Source organism: Gossypium arboreum, chromosome 1, assembly GCF_025698485.1.
Source record: "Gossypium arboreum isolate Shixiya-1 chromosome 1, ASM2569848v2, whole genome shotgun sequence".
NCBI classification, from domain to species: domain Eukaryota; kingdom Viridiplantae; phylum Streptophyta; class Magnoliopsida; order Malvales; family Malvaceae; genus Gossypium; species Gossypium arboreum.
Window position 1 is genome coordinate 103,577,247 of NC_069070.1, and position 15,780 is coordinate 103,593,026.

A 15,780-nucleotide genomic window follows, 5' to 3' on the forward strand; every position below is an offset into this window, starting at 1 on the left:
TTTTTTATTTAAAAATCAATAAAAATATGCATATGGTGAAATTTGAACCAAGAACAATTGCATTAGTAAAACATTTAATTTAACACTCAACTAAAACTTTATTTTAATATTTTTGTACATTTCAATTTTTATTATACACACTTTATTACCTCCATCAATTGTATATATCTATATTAATGTATTTGATTGAGTTGGTGTCACAAGTTAATTGACACCGACTAAAGACTGATAACGACACCAACCCGAACCAATTGCATTAGTAAAATCTTTGATTTACCACTCAACTAAAACTTTGTTTTGATCTTTTTATACATATCAATTTTCATTATGCATACTTTATTACCTTCATCAATTATATATATATATATATATATATATATATATTAATGTATTTGATTGAGTTGGTGCCACAAGTTAACTCGAAACTAATTAAAGATTGATAACAATACCATGATAAATAATTTTAATCTAAATTTTTTCATTTTAACATTGTATATATTTCATATGTTATTAATAATTAGTTTTAAACTATATGTTTCATTGTTTATTATATGTTATTTTTAAACACACATTTGTGTTCTAAATTTGTGGTTTGCACACACATGCACGTGATAGGATTTCTAGTAAATATTGAACAATCTACTTGTAATGAATTATTAATGTATAAAAATAGGCTTAATGTATAATTTGGTACTTTAGTTTGAAACTATTTTAATATGGTATTTGTGTTATTTGTTAGTCTAATGTGGTACTTGTATTTGACAAAATATATACATTTTAGTACCTGAAGACAATAACGTTAACTTTTTAGTGTTTAATTCGAGTTTTAGAGTTGATTTGATGAAAAGTCATAATTAGCTAATAATAATATCAATTAACATAATCAAATCAACCCTAAAACTCAATTAAATCACATCCATTGGACTATATTTGGCAAATTAAACAAATTCACAATTAACATTAAATTTATTCTATTAATAAGATCATCAAAAATTCAGACCTAAATAATTTAGCGATAAACTTTCATTAATCATAAGACCCAAAATAAAGACTAAAAGAAGTTAACATTGTTACTCTTAAATACCAAAATATATAAGTTTTGACAAATATAAGTAGCGCATTAAAAATAATTAACACAAATAATATCTCCAAAACGAAAATTAATACTACACAAATATATAAACTAATGAAAATCTAAAAAATTAACTTTATCTCTTATCTAATAAGTGATTGGAAGGAGTATAAATGAACTTTTACCCGAACATTTGAACCAAATTTAAATTTTAAAATTATTATTGTTAAAAGAATTTTATCTAAATATCAATATTAACCTTAGAAAATAAAATAGATGAGTAGCATTTATGGTTATAAAAGAAATTCCTTCTCAACCGTCTGATTAAAATGACATAATTAGTGTCTCTTATATTAGTTAAACCATTGCTTTAACCATACTTTCAATTTTCTCATTCTTTCATTTAGGGACAGCTTTTATGGAGGGTTATTGATTTGGGACTTAAATTATTAAACCAATTTGAATTCTGATAAACATTTATTGATACTTTTATTTTAAAACTTTATCCATGAATACTTGTTTTTGAAGTTAAAAATATAATAAAGAGGATGTGGTACACTTGATTAAATGCTAATTTCATTCCAATCATCTCATTTATTATTAAAATATTTTACTAATGCATTTTTATAATTAAATTTAGGAGAGGAATCACTTATATTAATTTAGAATTAAGGTAATTTTACTCTTTTTTTTTTTGTATGTTTTTGTAGTTGAGTTTATCAATATAATTATACACATTATGCATGTAAATTTTGAATTGATTCGATATCTCTATTATATCGATCTAAATATTGTACATGTTACTATTTATTGAATAATTGAAAGTTTTATACATAAAACAAATCGTTAGAATTTTAATTTATGTCAAATTTGACATACATTATCTATCTGAATAGAGTATAAAATATATATGTTAAATCATTAAAATATTAATAGTACAAAAATATATGAAAATATGTAAAATTTCTTTAATTTTTTTGAACAATCTCATTATAGATTCTGATTATATTATTTTTGTGACATAATGTTTAAAATTACTCATAACCCTTTCCTAACACAGAAATAGAAAGATAATATGATTTAGCGCACTCGAACCCATATATTCCTGCATTGGCAACAATACCTATGCTAATTGAACTAAAACTTAATTGACAAAACCTTTAAATTTACTTTGATACAAGTAAAATCTTCCCTTAAATTTATATAAATTAATTTTATTATTCAAAATTTTATTCAAATATTACATATAATAATTTTGAAAACTCAATCTATGAATAAATAAATCCAAGTTAAATTCAACTAAATTTTTTTTATCAATTCTCAACTCAACCCACCTTTTCAACCTAAATGAAACAAGATAGGTTATATATATATATATATATATATATATATACCTAACCTAGCTCTTCAATAGGTTTAGAGGTAAGACATAGGTGGATGTTATAGGTAGGGTGTTTAAGAAGTTGGTCACGGGATTAGGAAAAAATTATATCCTTTATAAGCTCAATTAGGTTAAGTTTGGTGGATCCAAATTACCTATTTTTAGTAATTTAGTTATAAGTTTTGATGTATTTTAAATTATTTATAATCTTTTTTAATTTATAAATAAAAGATATTGTGTTTAAGTGCACTCGAACTTACATCTTCTTGATAATAATATTTATACTAATCGAATTTAAATATACTCAATCTATTTTTATTTGGATAAAATTTATTCTTTTAATAGTAAAAATATTTCAATAATCTAAATAAAAACATTAATAAAATTTCAAATTAAACCAAATTTAAACTTGATAATATTGAATTGTTGACTTCAGATTGAAGTGACCTTTAACTCTTGGATAAATTTAAAAGGAAAAGCATGATTTTTGTTTATGTTTATTTATTTTATTGTTTAGGTGTATTAAAAAAAAAAAAGAAATAAAAAGGGTAAGGTCGTGGGTTTTGGGTATAGTTTGTTTCCTTCATTCACTCATTCACCCGCCGCCTTGAACTTGAAAAAGCAAAGAGGGAGAGAGGGAGAAAGGGTGTATTACCACTACATACATTATTATTTATATTTATCTCTGATTTTGGTTTTTAGTTTCAATTCCATGCATTGCCGCATTTGACATTCTCATTCTGCTTCTGATTCTTGGGAAAACAAAGCCTTTTTTACTTTATTTTGTAAAGTGCGTTTACCATTGAGAACCAGCAGACGAGAGGAGAGGAGAGGTCTGTGTTTTTTTTTTTTTCCCCCCCTTTTCGCGTAATGCTTTGCTTTGGTATTATAAGAAGAGCAAAGCTTCGGTTGGTTGGCTGGCTGGATATTTTATAAGTATCTTCCTTTGATTCTCCTCTATTTTCATTTCATTTGTTATAGCTGCTGGTGCTACAAAGAGAGAAGAAAATGAAGTACGTGCTGGTTACAGGAGGTGTAGTGAGCGGCCTTGGGAAAGGGGTAACTGCCAGTAGCATCGGCCTTCTTCTCAAATCATGCGGCCTTCGTGTCACTTCCATTAAGATTGGTATTTTCTTTTTCTTCTTCTGCAATTCCGATGGTTTCACTCATTTCTTTTTTTTCACGTTATAATAATATGGTCATCTGCAGATCCTTATCTTAACACCGATGCCGGTACAATGTCTCCTTTTGAGCATGGAGAGGTGTTTGTCCTTGATGATGGCGGCGAGGTTATTTTTTTTCTCCTATTTATTTTTACATCCATGTTCGATCGAACCTTGATGATGATGATATCGTACATTTGATTTAAGGTGGACCTCGACCTTGGAAACTATGAGCGCTTTCTAGACATCACATTAACGCGTGAGAATAATATAACAACGGGAAAGATTTACCAGGTCTCTTCGCGTTCCTTTCTTCTTTCTTCCATTCCAATTCAAAAACTCTCTCTTCAATCACCATGCTCCTTCTGTTTTTCACAGTCTATTATTGACAAGGAGAGAAAGGGAGATTATCTTGGCAAGACTGTGCAGGTCCGTTTTTAAGCTTTCCACTCTTTTATCAACAAAATCTCCTATGCATTGCTACCTTATGATTTCCTAATTTAAGTCTCTTGTCTGCTGTAGGTTGTTCCTCACATTACAGATGAAATCCAAGAGTGGATAGAACGTGCGGCAATGATACCAGTCGATGGAAAGGAAGGTCCTGCTGATGTTTGTGTCATTGAATTGGGTGGAACTATAGGTACATTCACTTCATTGATGTCTGTTTGCTGCAATTCTTGTTCTTATTTTTTTTCCTTATTTACCACTTTTCTTTATCCAGGGGATATTGAATCTATGCCATTTATTGAAGCCCTTGGTCAATTCTCATACCGTGTAGGTAAGAATAATGTCCTTCTTCCTTATCTGAATTTTGAATGTTATTTTCTCTCAGATGTTCAACTGGTATGATCATAATTTCACTTTATATTTCTTATTTTAGGCACTGGAAATTTTTGTTTGGTTCATGTCAGCCTTGTGCCTGTTCTCAGTGTTGTCGGTGAGCAGGTATGCCTAGAGACTGTGTATCTGTTTATACATCAAATTTTGTAAATTGTATATAGATTATAGATCATGTTCTGAAGCTTGATGCATTTAATCAACTTATAAGCTTGATTTGTCGCTATTTCTAATTATCTTTATGACAAATTGAAAATAATAGAAAACAAAGCCTACCCAGCATAGTGTTCGGGGACTTAGAGGACTTGGCTTGACCCCAAATATTCTTGCTTGCCGCAGTACAAAGGTTTAACTGTCATTTCTATTATTCAAATGTATGCGCTGGTGCTGGTTTTGCATTTCTTATTAATTTTCACTAACCTTTTTCTTTTTTTCCCCATAGGCACTTGATGACAATGTCAAGGAAAAACTCTCTCAGTTTTGCCATGTGCCGGTAATACAGTACGAATGCTATTTGTCTTTCACATTTCTAAAATCAGTAATTACTGTTATTATGAAAAATGACTTTTTTCCAGGCAGAAAATATTGTCACTCTTTATGATGTTCCAAATATCTGGCACATACCTTTACTATTGAGAGTAAGTTTTTTTAGAACAGTTTTTTGTTGAGTTTATTGTTGTTTAACTTCTCAAACACAACTTGACTGCAGAATGTCCTTTTGTTATTTATATATATATTTTTTCTGATGATGAGTAGGATCAAAAAGCACATGAAGCAATCTTGAAAGGACTGAACCTTCTAGGGTCTGCCTTTGAACCATATATCCACTCCTCCTCTCTTCTTTCTGCTTTTTCTGTTGCATGATCAATCTCCTCTCCCTTTGTTTTCTCTTTATATCTTTGCTGTGATGGGAGTAATTTTTTATGCTGCAGCATCTGGCTGTGGTTTTCCGGGCATTTATATTTGCGTTTCTATGAATTGCAGGATTGCAAGGGAACCTGACTTAACAGAGTGGACTGCTAGGACCAAAAATTATGACATGCTTCATGATCCTGTGGGTCTCAAGCAACCGTAAATTATGAGTTGTATTTATTTGCTCATGGTGGAATCATAATGTTATTTGCTGTCATTTACATTGCAGGTTAAAATTGCCATGGTTGGAAAATATGTTGGGCTTACAGATTCTTATTTATCCGTTTTAAAGGTGAAACCTTCATTAGTTCTAAAAGTTATGAAAAGCTATATCTATCATCATCATCATTATCATTTACCTTCTTCACTAAGTCATTTCTATATAGTTAATGCTGTGTTTACATTAGCTACTTGTGCACCATGTAATCCCTGCCTTCATTCCCAAGAAAACTCTTTCCTCTCATATGAAACCTTCTATGAGATATAAGTGGTTGTTTGATGTAATATCTGGAAGAGCTTTTCTACTGCAAAAGTAGATGCAAGGTGTTTGGCTTTCAAAAGTGTGAAACTTTTGTGGGGAAGCCTGTTATTTTCTATAGCCTACAATATTTTCCATCAAGTTCTCCAAGTTCTTGTTTAGCATCTTTGAACTAACTTCAGTTAGAACTCTAGTCTTACAACATCCACTACCGAATCTCCAGTTAGACCAAAGATGAGTGCAGGTAATATGCATGTGATACAAATGGTTTCTAATTAACGGGTTTATTGCTGTAGGCACTTTTGCATGCATCAGTTCACCATCGCAAGAAGCTTGTTGTGGAGTGGGTTGAAGCAAGCCATCTAGAAGATATTACTGCTGAAGAGGTGAGTCTTGATTGTAAATTTTTGCTGCACTGGTTTGATGGAGAATTGTGCATATTTTCTGTTAAAGAAAATATTGCCCCACTTAATGTAGTACATGTATACTTACAATGACAATAATTTACTCTTTACAGGATCCTAACACTTTCAAAGCAGCATGGAACCATTTGAAGGTTCTTTTCTTTCTCCACTCCATGATATATTTTCTTTTTGGTTTCAGATTCTTCATCTTTCCTTGTTTCATAGATATTTCCTTGAGAAGATCCTCTAAAAGGTCTCTAATTACAGGGTGCTGATGGTATCTTAGTTCCTGGTGGTTTTGGTGATAGGGGAGTGCAAGGGAAGATTCTTGCTGCAAAGTATGCTCGTGAAAGCAATGTTCCTTTCCTGGGCATTTGCCTCGGAATGCAGATAGCAGTCATAGAATATGCACGTTCTGTTTTAGGTTTGCATAATGCAAACAGTATAGAATTTGATCCTAAAACATCAAATCCTTGTGTCATATTTATGCCAGAGGTATATAATCTTTGACAAAAAGACAAAATACTAAACAATCCATCAATTATTTTACTTTTCTTTTAAGCCCTTATGTATTTATTGTATCCAAATAAGTCTTTCTCCTTTAATTTCTACCTGAGTAAGACCTTATCTCAAATGAAATGTTAATTTATGTTAAGGGTTTATGTAGGTATAAATCAAAGGTTGGAGACTTATTTGGATACAATTGAAGGGTTAAGGACTTATTTGAGTGTAATAAAAAAATAAGGGCTTATCTAGATAAAGTGGTAAAAGTTCAAGGGCCTTTTATTATTCTAGCCAAAAAGAAAATTGCCTTGATTGGTCTTATTTCATGAAGAGATATGTTCTGGTTTACTTCATAGGGTTCAAAAACTCATATGGGAGGAACCATGCGTCTGGGAACAAGGAGGACTTATTTGAAGGTTCCTGACTGCAAATCTGCCAAGTTGTGAGAACATTGCTCTCTTAACCTTACGTGCTTGTATAATATGTAACATAAGTCTTGAAATCTTTAGGGGTTCATATATTCTATGCATTATTTCTTTTGTTATAATGGTTGTTTCTGTTCTAGGTATGGTGATGCAACCTTTGTTGATGAACGGCATCGACATAGATATGAGGTAGTCTACTGATGCATGGGATCATGGGATGCTATATATTAGGGGAAGATGGTTTATTTTTCCAGTTCTCAAGGTTTATGTACATCCTGTGTAGGTCAATCCTGATATGATATCAGAACTTGAAGCAGCTGGTATGTCATTTGTTGGCAGAGATGAAAGTGGTAGGCGGATGGAGGTAAGTTAAATACAAAAGTAGCATAACTATTTCTAGAGAACCTAGAGTTTCGGTTCTCAGCATTTTGACAAATTGTTACTTTTATATATAACATTTAGTTCCTGATGTTTATGAACATTGTATGTTGGCTGCATAGATTGTTGAACTACCAAGCCATCCATTTTTTATTGGTGTTCAGTTCCATCCTGAATTCAAATCCAGGCCAGGAAAACCGTCTGCACTTTTCTCAGGTACTTATCCGTAATTTTCTTCATATCTAAGGTTTTGTATTGGTTATAATTTGCTTCCTATATAAATTATTTGATCCTTATAGGTCTTAAGCCTCTACTTGGTTAATGATGCTTTTTATTACGAGTTCGCAAGAACAGTTAGCTAAACTATAGAGGCTAGTGTAGGACATCTTGGTCATTTTTATGATATGCAAAAATCGAAGGCTAGTGCTGTTTTTTTTTTTTTTTTTTGCTCCTAATTTTTTTCAGTGATGAAACAGCCTGTTTTTGGCATCATTATACATTTGTTAGTTCATTTAGATTGCTGAAGCTGCAAATACTTTGTCAGCTGCCTTGGAATCTGCAACCTGGAGAGTTAATTGATTTAGGGTTACCATAATATTTGGTACTTGAGTCTGACTTCAATGTTCAATTTGGTATCTGAGGTTTTTTTTTAATTTGGTACCCAGACCAAATGGTATCATGTGGCCCAATGAATGTCATACAGCTGCTCTAGTAAAAAAAAAAAATACAAGTACGTAATTGGGACAAAGAAAAAGCTCAAGTATCCAATTGAACATTGAAGTGAAACTCAAGTATCAAATTGGGGGAAAAACACTCAAGTATCAAATTGAAAAAGCTTAAGTGCCAAAATGAACATTGAAGTCAAAATAAGGTAGAAGATCGGGAAAAAAATTCAAGTACCAAATTGAACATTGAAGTCAAAGTATCAAATAGTAAATTAACCCATTGATTTAAGGTAGCCCAAATTAATTTAAGGTGGGGCGCTAGAGTTGTGAGTTGGGGTGATGCAGGTTATAAAATTGCATTAAACAATCACAAAAATATTAATACTGAAAGATTCGACATCATAATGATCTTAATCAATAGAAAGAGTACATTGGTATTATTATTATTTTTTTGGTCAATTAAGAGTACATCGGTATTTGTATAGGGTACTACCAGCCCCTATCCTTAAAAGAAGTTGGACTTCAAAAAAAAAAAAAAAAAACTTAATGGGATAAGGAAAAAAGAGTAAGCTTACTAGACCCTAGTGTAAAATATTCAAATATAGCTCTTGAGATGTAAAATATAACACTTATGCCCTATAAACATAGCAAAAGTAACAAAACAAAATCTTAACTAAGCTAATCCCTCAATTAATTTATCACTGGGTTAGGACAAAAGTTTGTTACTTTGTGAATGTTAGTAGGCCAAGGAAGCATGAAATGTAGATGACAGTCACTAAATGATATTGGAGCTTGACCTTCCAAACTCAGTATAGGAGCTGTGATAGGGGTAGTAGCGCCCAAGCATTCTTTCACCGGTTTTAAGTGACAATTCGTATGGAAATGTTTTTATATTGCTACTAAAGTCTTCGAAGGTATCAGTATAATTTGACATGCATATCCCTTTAGGGGCTTCCTGTTCGCATTGAGCCCCTTCACTTTCCTTGTGAGTCTATCAATAGACTGAAGCTATCAAATTCTCAGTGATAGGGATGACTCTATCATATCATGACACTATTTGTATTGACTTTGTTGTAGACAACATCGTACGATCAGAAGGAACATGGGGTTAGGAATTGTTAGGTTCTGTTTATTGCACTTCTTTCTAGCATGTACGGATATTGGTTTTACCTATGGTTAGTTATATATATTGTCGTGTCTTATGATAATTCCTTTATTTAATGAATTTAGACCTAAAATATCAACAAGTGTTAGGTGCCTTCATAAAGCATATCGCACTCCCAAAGAGAAAACTCGAGTTCCAACCTTGTAGATAACTTTGTTGAAAGGGACAGTCATGAATCCCAAAAAGATTAATTTTTATGGACTGTAAAATAGACATAGAGGATACTTTGATTCCAACAACAACATAAAAAAAAAAATCTAAAATCATTGAGTTGAAGTTTGACAATCAAGTTCGGTATTTATCTTTTGTCAATCTACAGGACTTATTGCAGCATCATGTGGGGAGTTGGATGAACTTCTAAACAAGTCTAGTCATGTCAGCAAAGTAGTGGGAAGTGGGATAAGTAATGGAAAAGCCACTTATAACGGTCATCAAAATGGGAGCTATTTCAATGCTTTGAACGGATCATTAAATGGTGTGTGCGTCAATGGCAATGGTGTGCACCATTAAGGAAAGCTGCGTGGAAGGGTTTTTGATAGAAAAGTGGTTTACATTTATGGGTTTATGTGTGTCCAAGAGTTTTTGATAGAGAACTCGGTTCTGTTTGTACAGTTTAAGAGTACGGGTAGGATTTTAGCAGTTGAAGGGACTTTATTTTGAAGAAGTAGCTGGTTTTTGAGTGTTAAACGACACAATATATGCAGCACAGATAGAGAAAGGGGACCGGAAAAGTAGGTTGGATTTTGGTTAAATCCATGTTGGATTTTGAGAGGAGAATTTCCGGTTGTTTGTCTGTCGTATGAACAATTGAAAGACACTATACAAAAGCCTATTATGGTTGCAGTTAATGGAAAAAAAATATTTACATGTTGCATCTTATCGTTGCTTTTCTCTATTGATCTTGAGGGTTTTGGCTTTGGATTAAGTTTTGCCCCTGTTTACGAGATAAAATAAAAGGCTTAGCTATTGTTTCAACATTAACCGGTTTAAATTTTGTTATTCTCTTTTTGAAAATTTAAAATTTATTCTTTTTATTTTAATTTTGAGGAATTTGAGTTGTACATTTATTTTAATTTAGCTTTCAATTTTTTATTAAAGTTATTGATGTTAAAATTAAAATGACCTTTTAGCTCTATAATTTTTTAGTTTTTGTCAATTTGGTATTCCATAAATGTACATAAAATTTTTAAAATTATCTTTTGCATATTTTAAATAATTTTAAAAAATTTAAAAATATGAAAATAATAATTCTTTAAAATTAAAAAGATATAAAATATAAGTTTTTAAAATATAAAAATTTCAAAATTCAATGTTATCTAAATTTGGTTGGTTGGTAATTAGTTGAGGCATCAATTTAGTGAGAGTTAAAATCAATTGACTCATAAATTGGTATGAATTGAGCTAAAAAACTGGTTGAGTAGACAGTTGAATCAATTTTGAACTGGTTTGGCTCATTAGTTTTTAGAACAACTGATTCGATCAGATTAAAGCAAATAAATTATTAAACAATAAAAAATAAAAAAATATTTAAAATTATTAAAAAAAATTTATTCAAAATTAAACAACTAGTCTGTACGGTTTGTGGGTCTATCAGCTTTTTCTTGTTCAAGTAGTTTTTAGTTTGGTTCAACTAGTTAATACTATCAAAAAGTTTCTTGTTAGATCATCTAACTTTAAAAAAATACAAAATGGCCACCTAATTTATCAATTTATTTTTTCCTTAGTCCAAAACCATTAAAATGCTAACATTTTATTGACTCATCACTTAACTTAATGACATGTATTTTCTTAACTATTACTTTTCTCCACGTAATTTATGTCATTTTATAGTTAATATAAAAGATTTTAGGCATAATTACTTTTTTGGCCCTCTAAATTAAAAAAATTATTTTAACCTTTTATTTAATTTTTAATCTCTTTTAGTCCTTGAATCAGATTTTTTTGTCAAATTATCCCAAAATGGATGAAAAAGTTAACGTTTGTTAACTTCGCTGATATGGCATACACATGGATTGCCACATAGATGACACATTAGTATGTAATTACTTTTTTTGAAATTAAAAAATATATTAGAAAAATATTTTAAATAATTTTGATGATTTTTAATTCTTAAAAATAGTTTTTATAATAATTTTGAATTTTTAAAAATTTAAAAATTTAATTAAATGTTGACATGTTATTCACGTGGCAATCTATGTGTATATGTCACGGGTTGTGGATCAAAACCCGTGACTATTGTGCACAGAACATCCCACAGAGGTCAACTTACTAAATGTGGCTCATTTGACTCGCATGAATTGACTCGACTCGTGGAATCTAGGTAGAAGCCCATCTACTTGAATCTTGGTTGAATTGAAACACTTTAGTAAATTGTATCTTACCAGGATAATTCTTATAAATCCTAAAGATAAACATGTATAGAATTCAAATCTATTAGGACTCTTATCTTGTAGATAGGCACTAATGTTAGTTGTTGATGTAAATCAGTATGTACCATTAGATTTGGGAGAGCTCAACTATAAATAGAGGTCTCTCGTTTTATTTGTAATTACTTCATTCTTTTTGAATTAATATATTGAGAGCATTTACTCAAATACTTGGTGTGCATTGTAGCTTTTTTTAGTTTATTCATAACTTCTTTTGTTCGAGTTTGCTTCCGCTATACGTTGGTGCCTTGGAGAAGTTCTGCGAGAATTTTTAATTTGTGAATTAGGCTAACTTAAGTGCATTTGAAGCGAAGGAATTGCTTAAGGTCGTGCGGTTTGTGAGACGAAAGGTTTAGCCCCGCAACATATGCAACGTTAACAAAGTTAAAAACATTAATTTTTTTCATTCATATTTAGGGTGATTTGACAAAAAAAGAAAAATACAAGCTTAAGGGCAAAAAGAGACAAAAAATTAAATAAAAGATTCAAATAATTGTTTTCTGTAAAGTTGAATACGGAATAAATTATGCCAAATTTTAAACCAAACTTTTATGTGACTGCTACATGATCCTTACTTATGGTAAACTAACTTTTTTAGCATGGGGATGGTTCCACTCGATTGATTTCCATACATTGTCTTTTAGAGAAGGATGGTGGGATGTTTTGCCATTGTCAAAGGAAATATCCAAGTTCGGAGGAATCCTGTCCTACTTGGAACAATTCCATATTTCAAGCTTTTGGAGAGAATCTCAAAGCATTACTCTATTTGGGTTGGAAATGCTCTTCAATTCTGTTAGATGTCATAATCTCGATGCTTTTAACTACTCGTTCCAAGTTGATGAGATGTTACAGCAACAACAATTTAGTTGAGGACAAAATCTTTATTTTTGGGACATTTAACTAAGAAAAGTACTTTAACAGTGGAAAAGGCATGGGGAAATGGTTTTGGATATGCAACTAGGGCATTCAGATTCTTCAAATGTCGAAGAACTAAAGACTCGAGGCTTTTAAGCTGTGGACACCATGAGGAAAAAAACAGACTCCAGCCTTTCACAATACTCAATCCTGCATTTTTCAAAAGGCTTGCCTTTTGCAATCTATAAGCTCCATTGAAATTTCTCAAGTCATTTCACCCATGTATAGCTCTTTACCCCCCTTAAACACAATTTAGACGAAGAATTTGAGGATGGTGTCCAACGGCGGTGGCAAGCGAGGATGAAGACGAAGAATAGAGAAAAATAAAAAAGAAAACATTTTAGGGTTCTTAACAAAAAAGAGTTTTTAAGTTTTGAGTTTAATTTTTTATATTAATTATAAAATTACATGGAAATTATGTGGAAAAAAATTAATGGTTAAAAAATACATGTATGAGTCAACAATCTGTTAGCATTTTAATGGTTTTGGACAAAGAAAAATAAATTGATAAGTCGGTTGATCATTTTGTAATTTTTTAAAGTTAGGTGACTTAACAAGAGATTTTCTAATAGTCGGGTGACTATTTATGTAGTATACCCTTTTTTATATTTTTAAAATATTTTGACAAAATATTTTTATTTTTATTTTAAAGAGTTCTTTTCATATATTTCCAAAATATTATAATCTAAAGATTTTATTTTTTCGTTTAAAATATGAAAAATAATAGTATTTTAAAATTTATGGACCAAATTGACAAAAAACTATAAATATTGTGGGCTAAAATGTTAATCAGTTCATTAGTGAACCAATATGGACTGGTTGAATCGAGTTAAAGAGTTAGTTGAATTGATCTTTTTATAATCTTAAATATTATTTATTCTTGATTTTTAATAATTTATTTGCTTTGAACCGGTTAGTTTGAGAACCAATCGGTCAGACCCATTTGAATTTAGTTCAATCGATTTTTAGCTCAGTGCAACATGTTCTTACCTATTTGTAGGTCAATTGGTTTTTCACGTCTCACTAGATCGATACCCCAGCTTGTTCCTGGTCCAACCAGTTCAATTGATCGGTCCAGTCCGATTTAGATAACATTTAAAAACGATTGGTTTAAGATTTTGAAATAAAAGATTTGGGAAAATTGCAATATTTCTTAAGAAGCGAAGTTGCCAGATCAAGAAAAGGAATTTTAATTTCCTAAAGAAAAACATTCTGAATCTTTTGAAAAAAAAACATACATGAAAGGTTGCAAACTAGCATAATCGCCTATAAGAGTAATCATAGATTGCAAGCAAGGATAGAGAATCTGGGAACAAGGAGAGATATCAAAGACTAGTTGGACAATTGATTTATCTCACACACACTAGACTAGATATAGCATATGCAATTAGTTTGGTAAGTCAATTCATGCATGATCCTCGAGAATCTTATATGCAGATGATTTTTCAGATTCTACGCTACCTAAATCCACCACAAGAAAAAGGACTTCTCTTTTTTTAAAAATGTTCATCTTTTAATGAAGTCTTCACATATATAGATTAGGCTAGATCTCCACGTGATAGGTGGTCTACCTCATGACATTGCAAATTTGTGTAAGGAAACCTAATCTTTTAGAGAAGGCAAAGAGTAATTGCTTAGGATGTCTGTAAGCTTTTGTGGTTACAAAAAGGTATTAGAAGAATTAAAGTTATCAGAAAAAGAAGAATTATTCTTATATTGTGACAACAAGGTTGCCATTAACATAGCCCAAATCTAGTACAACATGATAAAACCAAACACATTGAAATTGGTCGGCACTTTATCAAAGAAAAGTTAACTAACGTTGTCTTGAGCTTATTTCATTTTACATCTGATAAATAATTAGTTGATGTTTTTACCAAAGGTCTTAGTAACGAGATTTGTTATAATATGATATGCAAGTTAGGCATGCGTGAAATCTATGCACCAATTTTAGGGGGAGTGTTGACTAATTCAATATGAAATTTGTATGTAGCATAAACTTAGGGATGTAAGTAGATTCCTTAGGATGTGATTAGTGATTTTATTTCCTTTTTCATTCCTAATTATGTTGTTTATACACCCATGTAACTTTTCAATGAAATTATCATCAAGAAGGATTTTTTTTCATATTTCCACTTTCATTTCTCTGTTTTTAACTGTAACATCCCAATTTTGGGCCTAGTCGGAACAGTGGTTTCGAGATCACAAATCCAATGAGGAAAATTTTATTTTTATTATATTTTTATGGTCTACAATTTCATGGAATGATTTCGTGAAAATTTCGTTTGAAAATTTTGACGTTTGGGCACTCAATTTAGTCAAAAGGACTAAATTGTAAAAAATGAAAAAGTTGAGTTCCACATGTTGGAAGTGTCAAATTGTTATGAGTTTTTAAATTAAAGGTCCTTAGATGGAAATTAGACCATTAGTTAGCGATGGACAAAAATAGACATGAAATGGGTGAAATAAAATATTTTTAAGTTAGGGGCATTTTGGTAATCTAATAATTAAAAGAATTAAAAAGGGAAAATAAGCCAAAATTGGCCATCATCTTCTCCATTCAGCCGAAACTTACATGGACACCATGGATAGGGTTTGGTTCAAGCTTCCAAGCTCATTTGTAAGTGATCCTGAGCCCTGTTTTTAATGTTTTTTACATTTTTGAAGTCCTGGTAACTCGATTTACCTATTTCTACCATTAATTTGAGTTAGGGTTCATATTTAAAAATTGACCCATGTGTGACATGGATGCATTTTGATGTCTAATGGTAGAAAATGAGTGTTGGGTGTTAAACAAACGACTTTTACTAAGCGGTTTTCTATGAAAACGTCCGAAAGGACCATTTTGTAAAAGTTGTAATAATGGTATAAAAGGGTTTTTTGATGAGAATTGTAGTTTGATATAGTTATGAAAATGGTTCGGCTAGGCCTATAGAGTGGGAAAATTAAATAAAAATTATTTTACGAGCCTAGGGGAAAAGTGTAATTTTGACAAAGTTTAAGGGCAAAAATATAATTTTCCCAAAATATGATTTTTTGGTCAATTTGAATAATG

At 30.9% G+C, this 15,780-nt stretch overlaps 1 protein-coding gene across 1 annotated transcript; it reads left to right on the forward strand.

Moving 5' to 3' along the window:
• The first annotated feature begins 2,969 nt into the window (after nucleotides 1-2,969).
• Nucleotides 2,970-10,263, forward strand: LOC108483532 (uncharacterized). Its single transcript, XM_017786982.2, has 22 exons — nucleotides 2,970-3,286; nucleotides 3,435-3,579; nucleotides 3,663-3,742; nucleotides 3,824-3,910; nucleotides 3,995-4,045; nucleotides 4,139-4,256; nucleotides 4,338-4,394; nucleotides 4,497-4,561; nucleotides 4,716-4,799; nucleotides 4,896-4,946; nucleotides 5,029-5,091; nucleotides 5,210-5,256; nucleotides 5,438-5,507; nucleotides 5,595-5,657; nucleotides 6,140-6,229; nucleotides 6,361-6,399; nucleotides 6,515-6,742; nucleotides 7,108-7,193; nucleotides 7,317-7,365; nucleotides 7,460-7,540; nucleotides 7,677-7,770; nucleotides 9,704-10,263. The coding sequence occupies exons 2-22, from the start codon at nucleotides 3,462-3,464 to the stop codon at nucleotides 9,892-9,894; spliced, it is 1,812 nt and encodes a 603-aa protein (XP_017642471.1). The 5' UTR covers nucleotides 2,970-3,286; nucleotides 3,435-3,461; the 3' UTR covers nucleotides 9,895-10,263.
• The last annotated feature ends 5,517 nt before the right edge of the window (nucleotides 10,264-15,780 follow it).

Excerpts from the sequence above, each read along its gene's own strand:
- LOC108483532 (XM_017786982.2), top strand. The coding sequence starts at position 3,462 with ATGAAGTACGTGCTGGTTACAGGAGGTGTAGTGAGCGGCCTTGGGAAA. Across the intron at positions 4,046-4,138 it reads ATCTTGGCAAGACTGTGCAG|GTTGTTCCTCACATTACAGA; the intron begins GTCCGTTTTTAA and ends TGTCTGCTGTAG. Across the intron at positions 4,800-4,895 it reads TTGCTTGCCGCAGTACAAAG|GCACTTGATGACAATGTCAA; the intron begins GTTTAACTGTCA and ends TTTTCCCCATAG.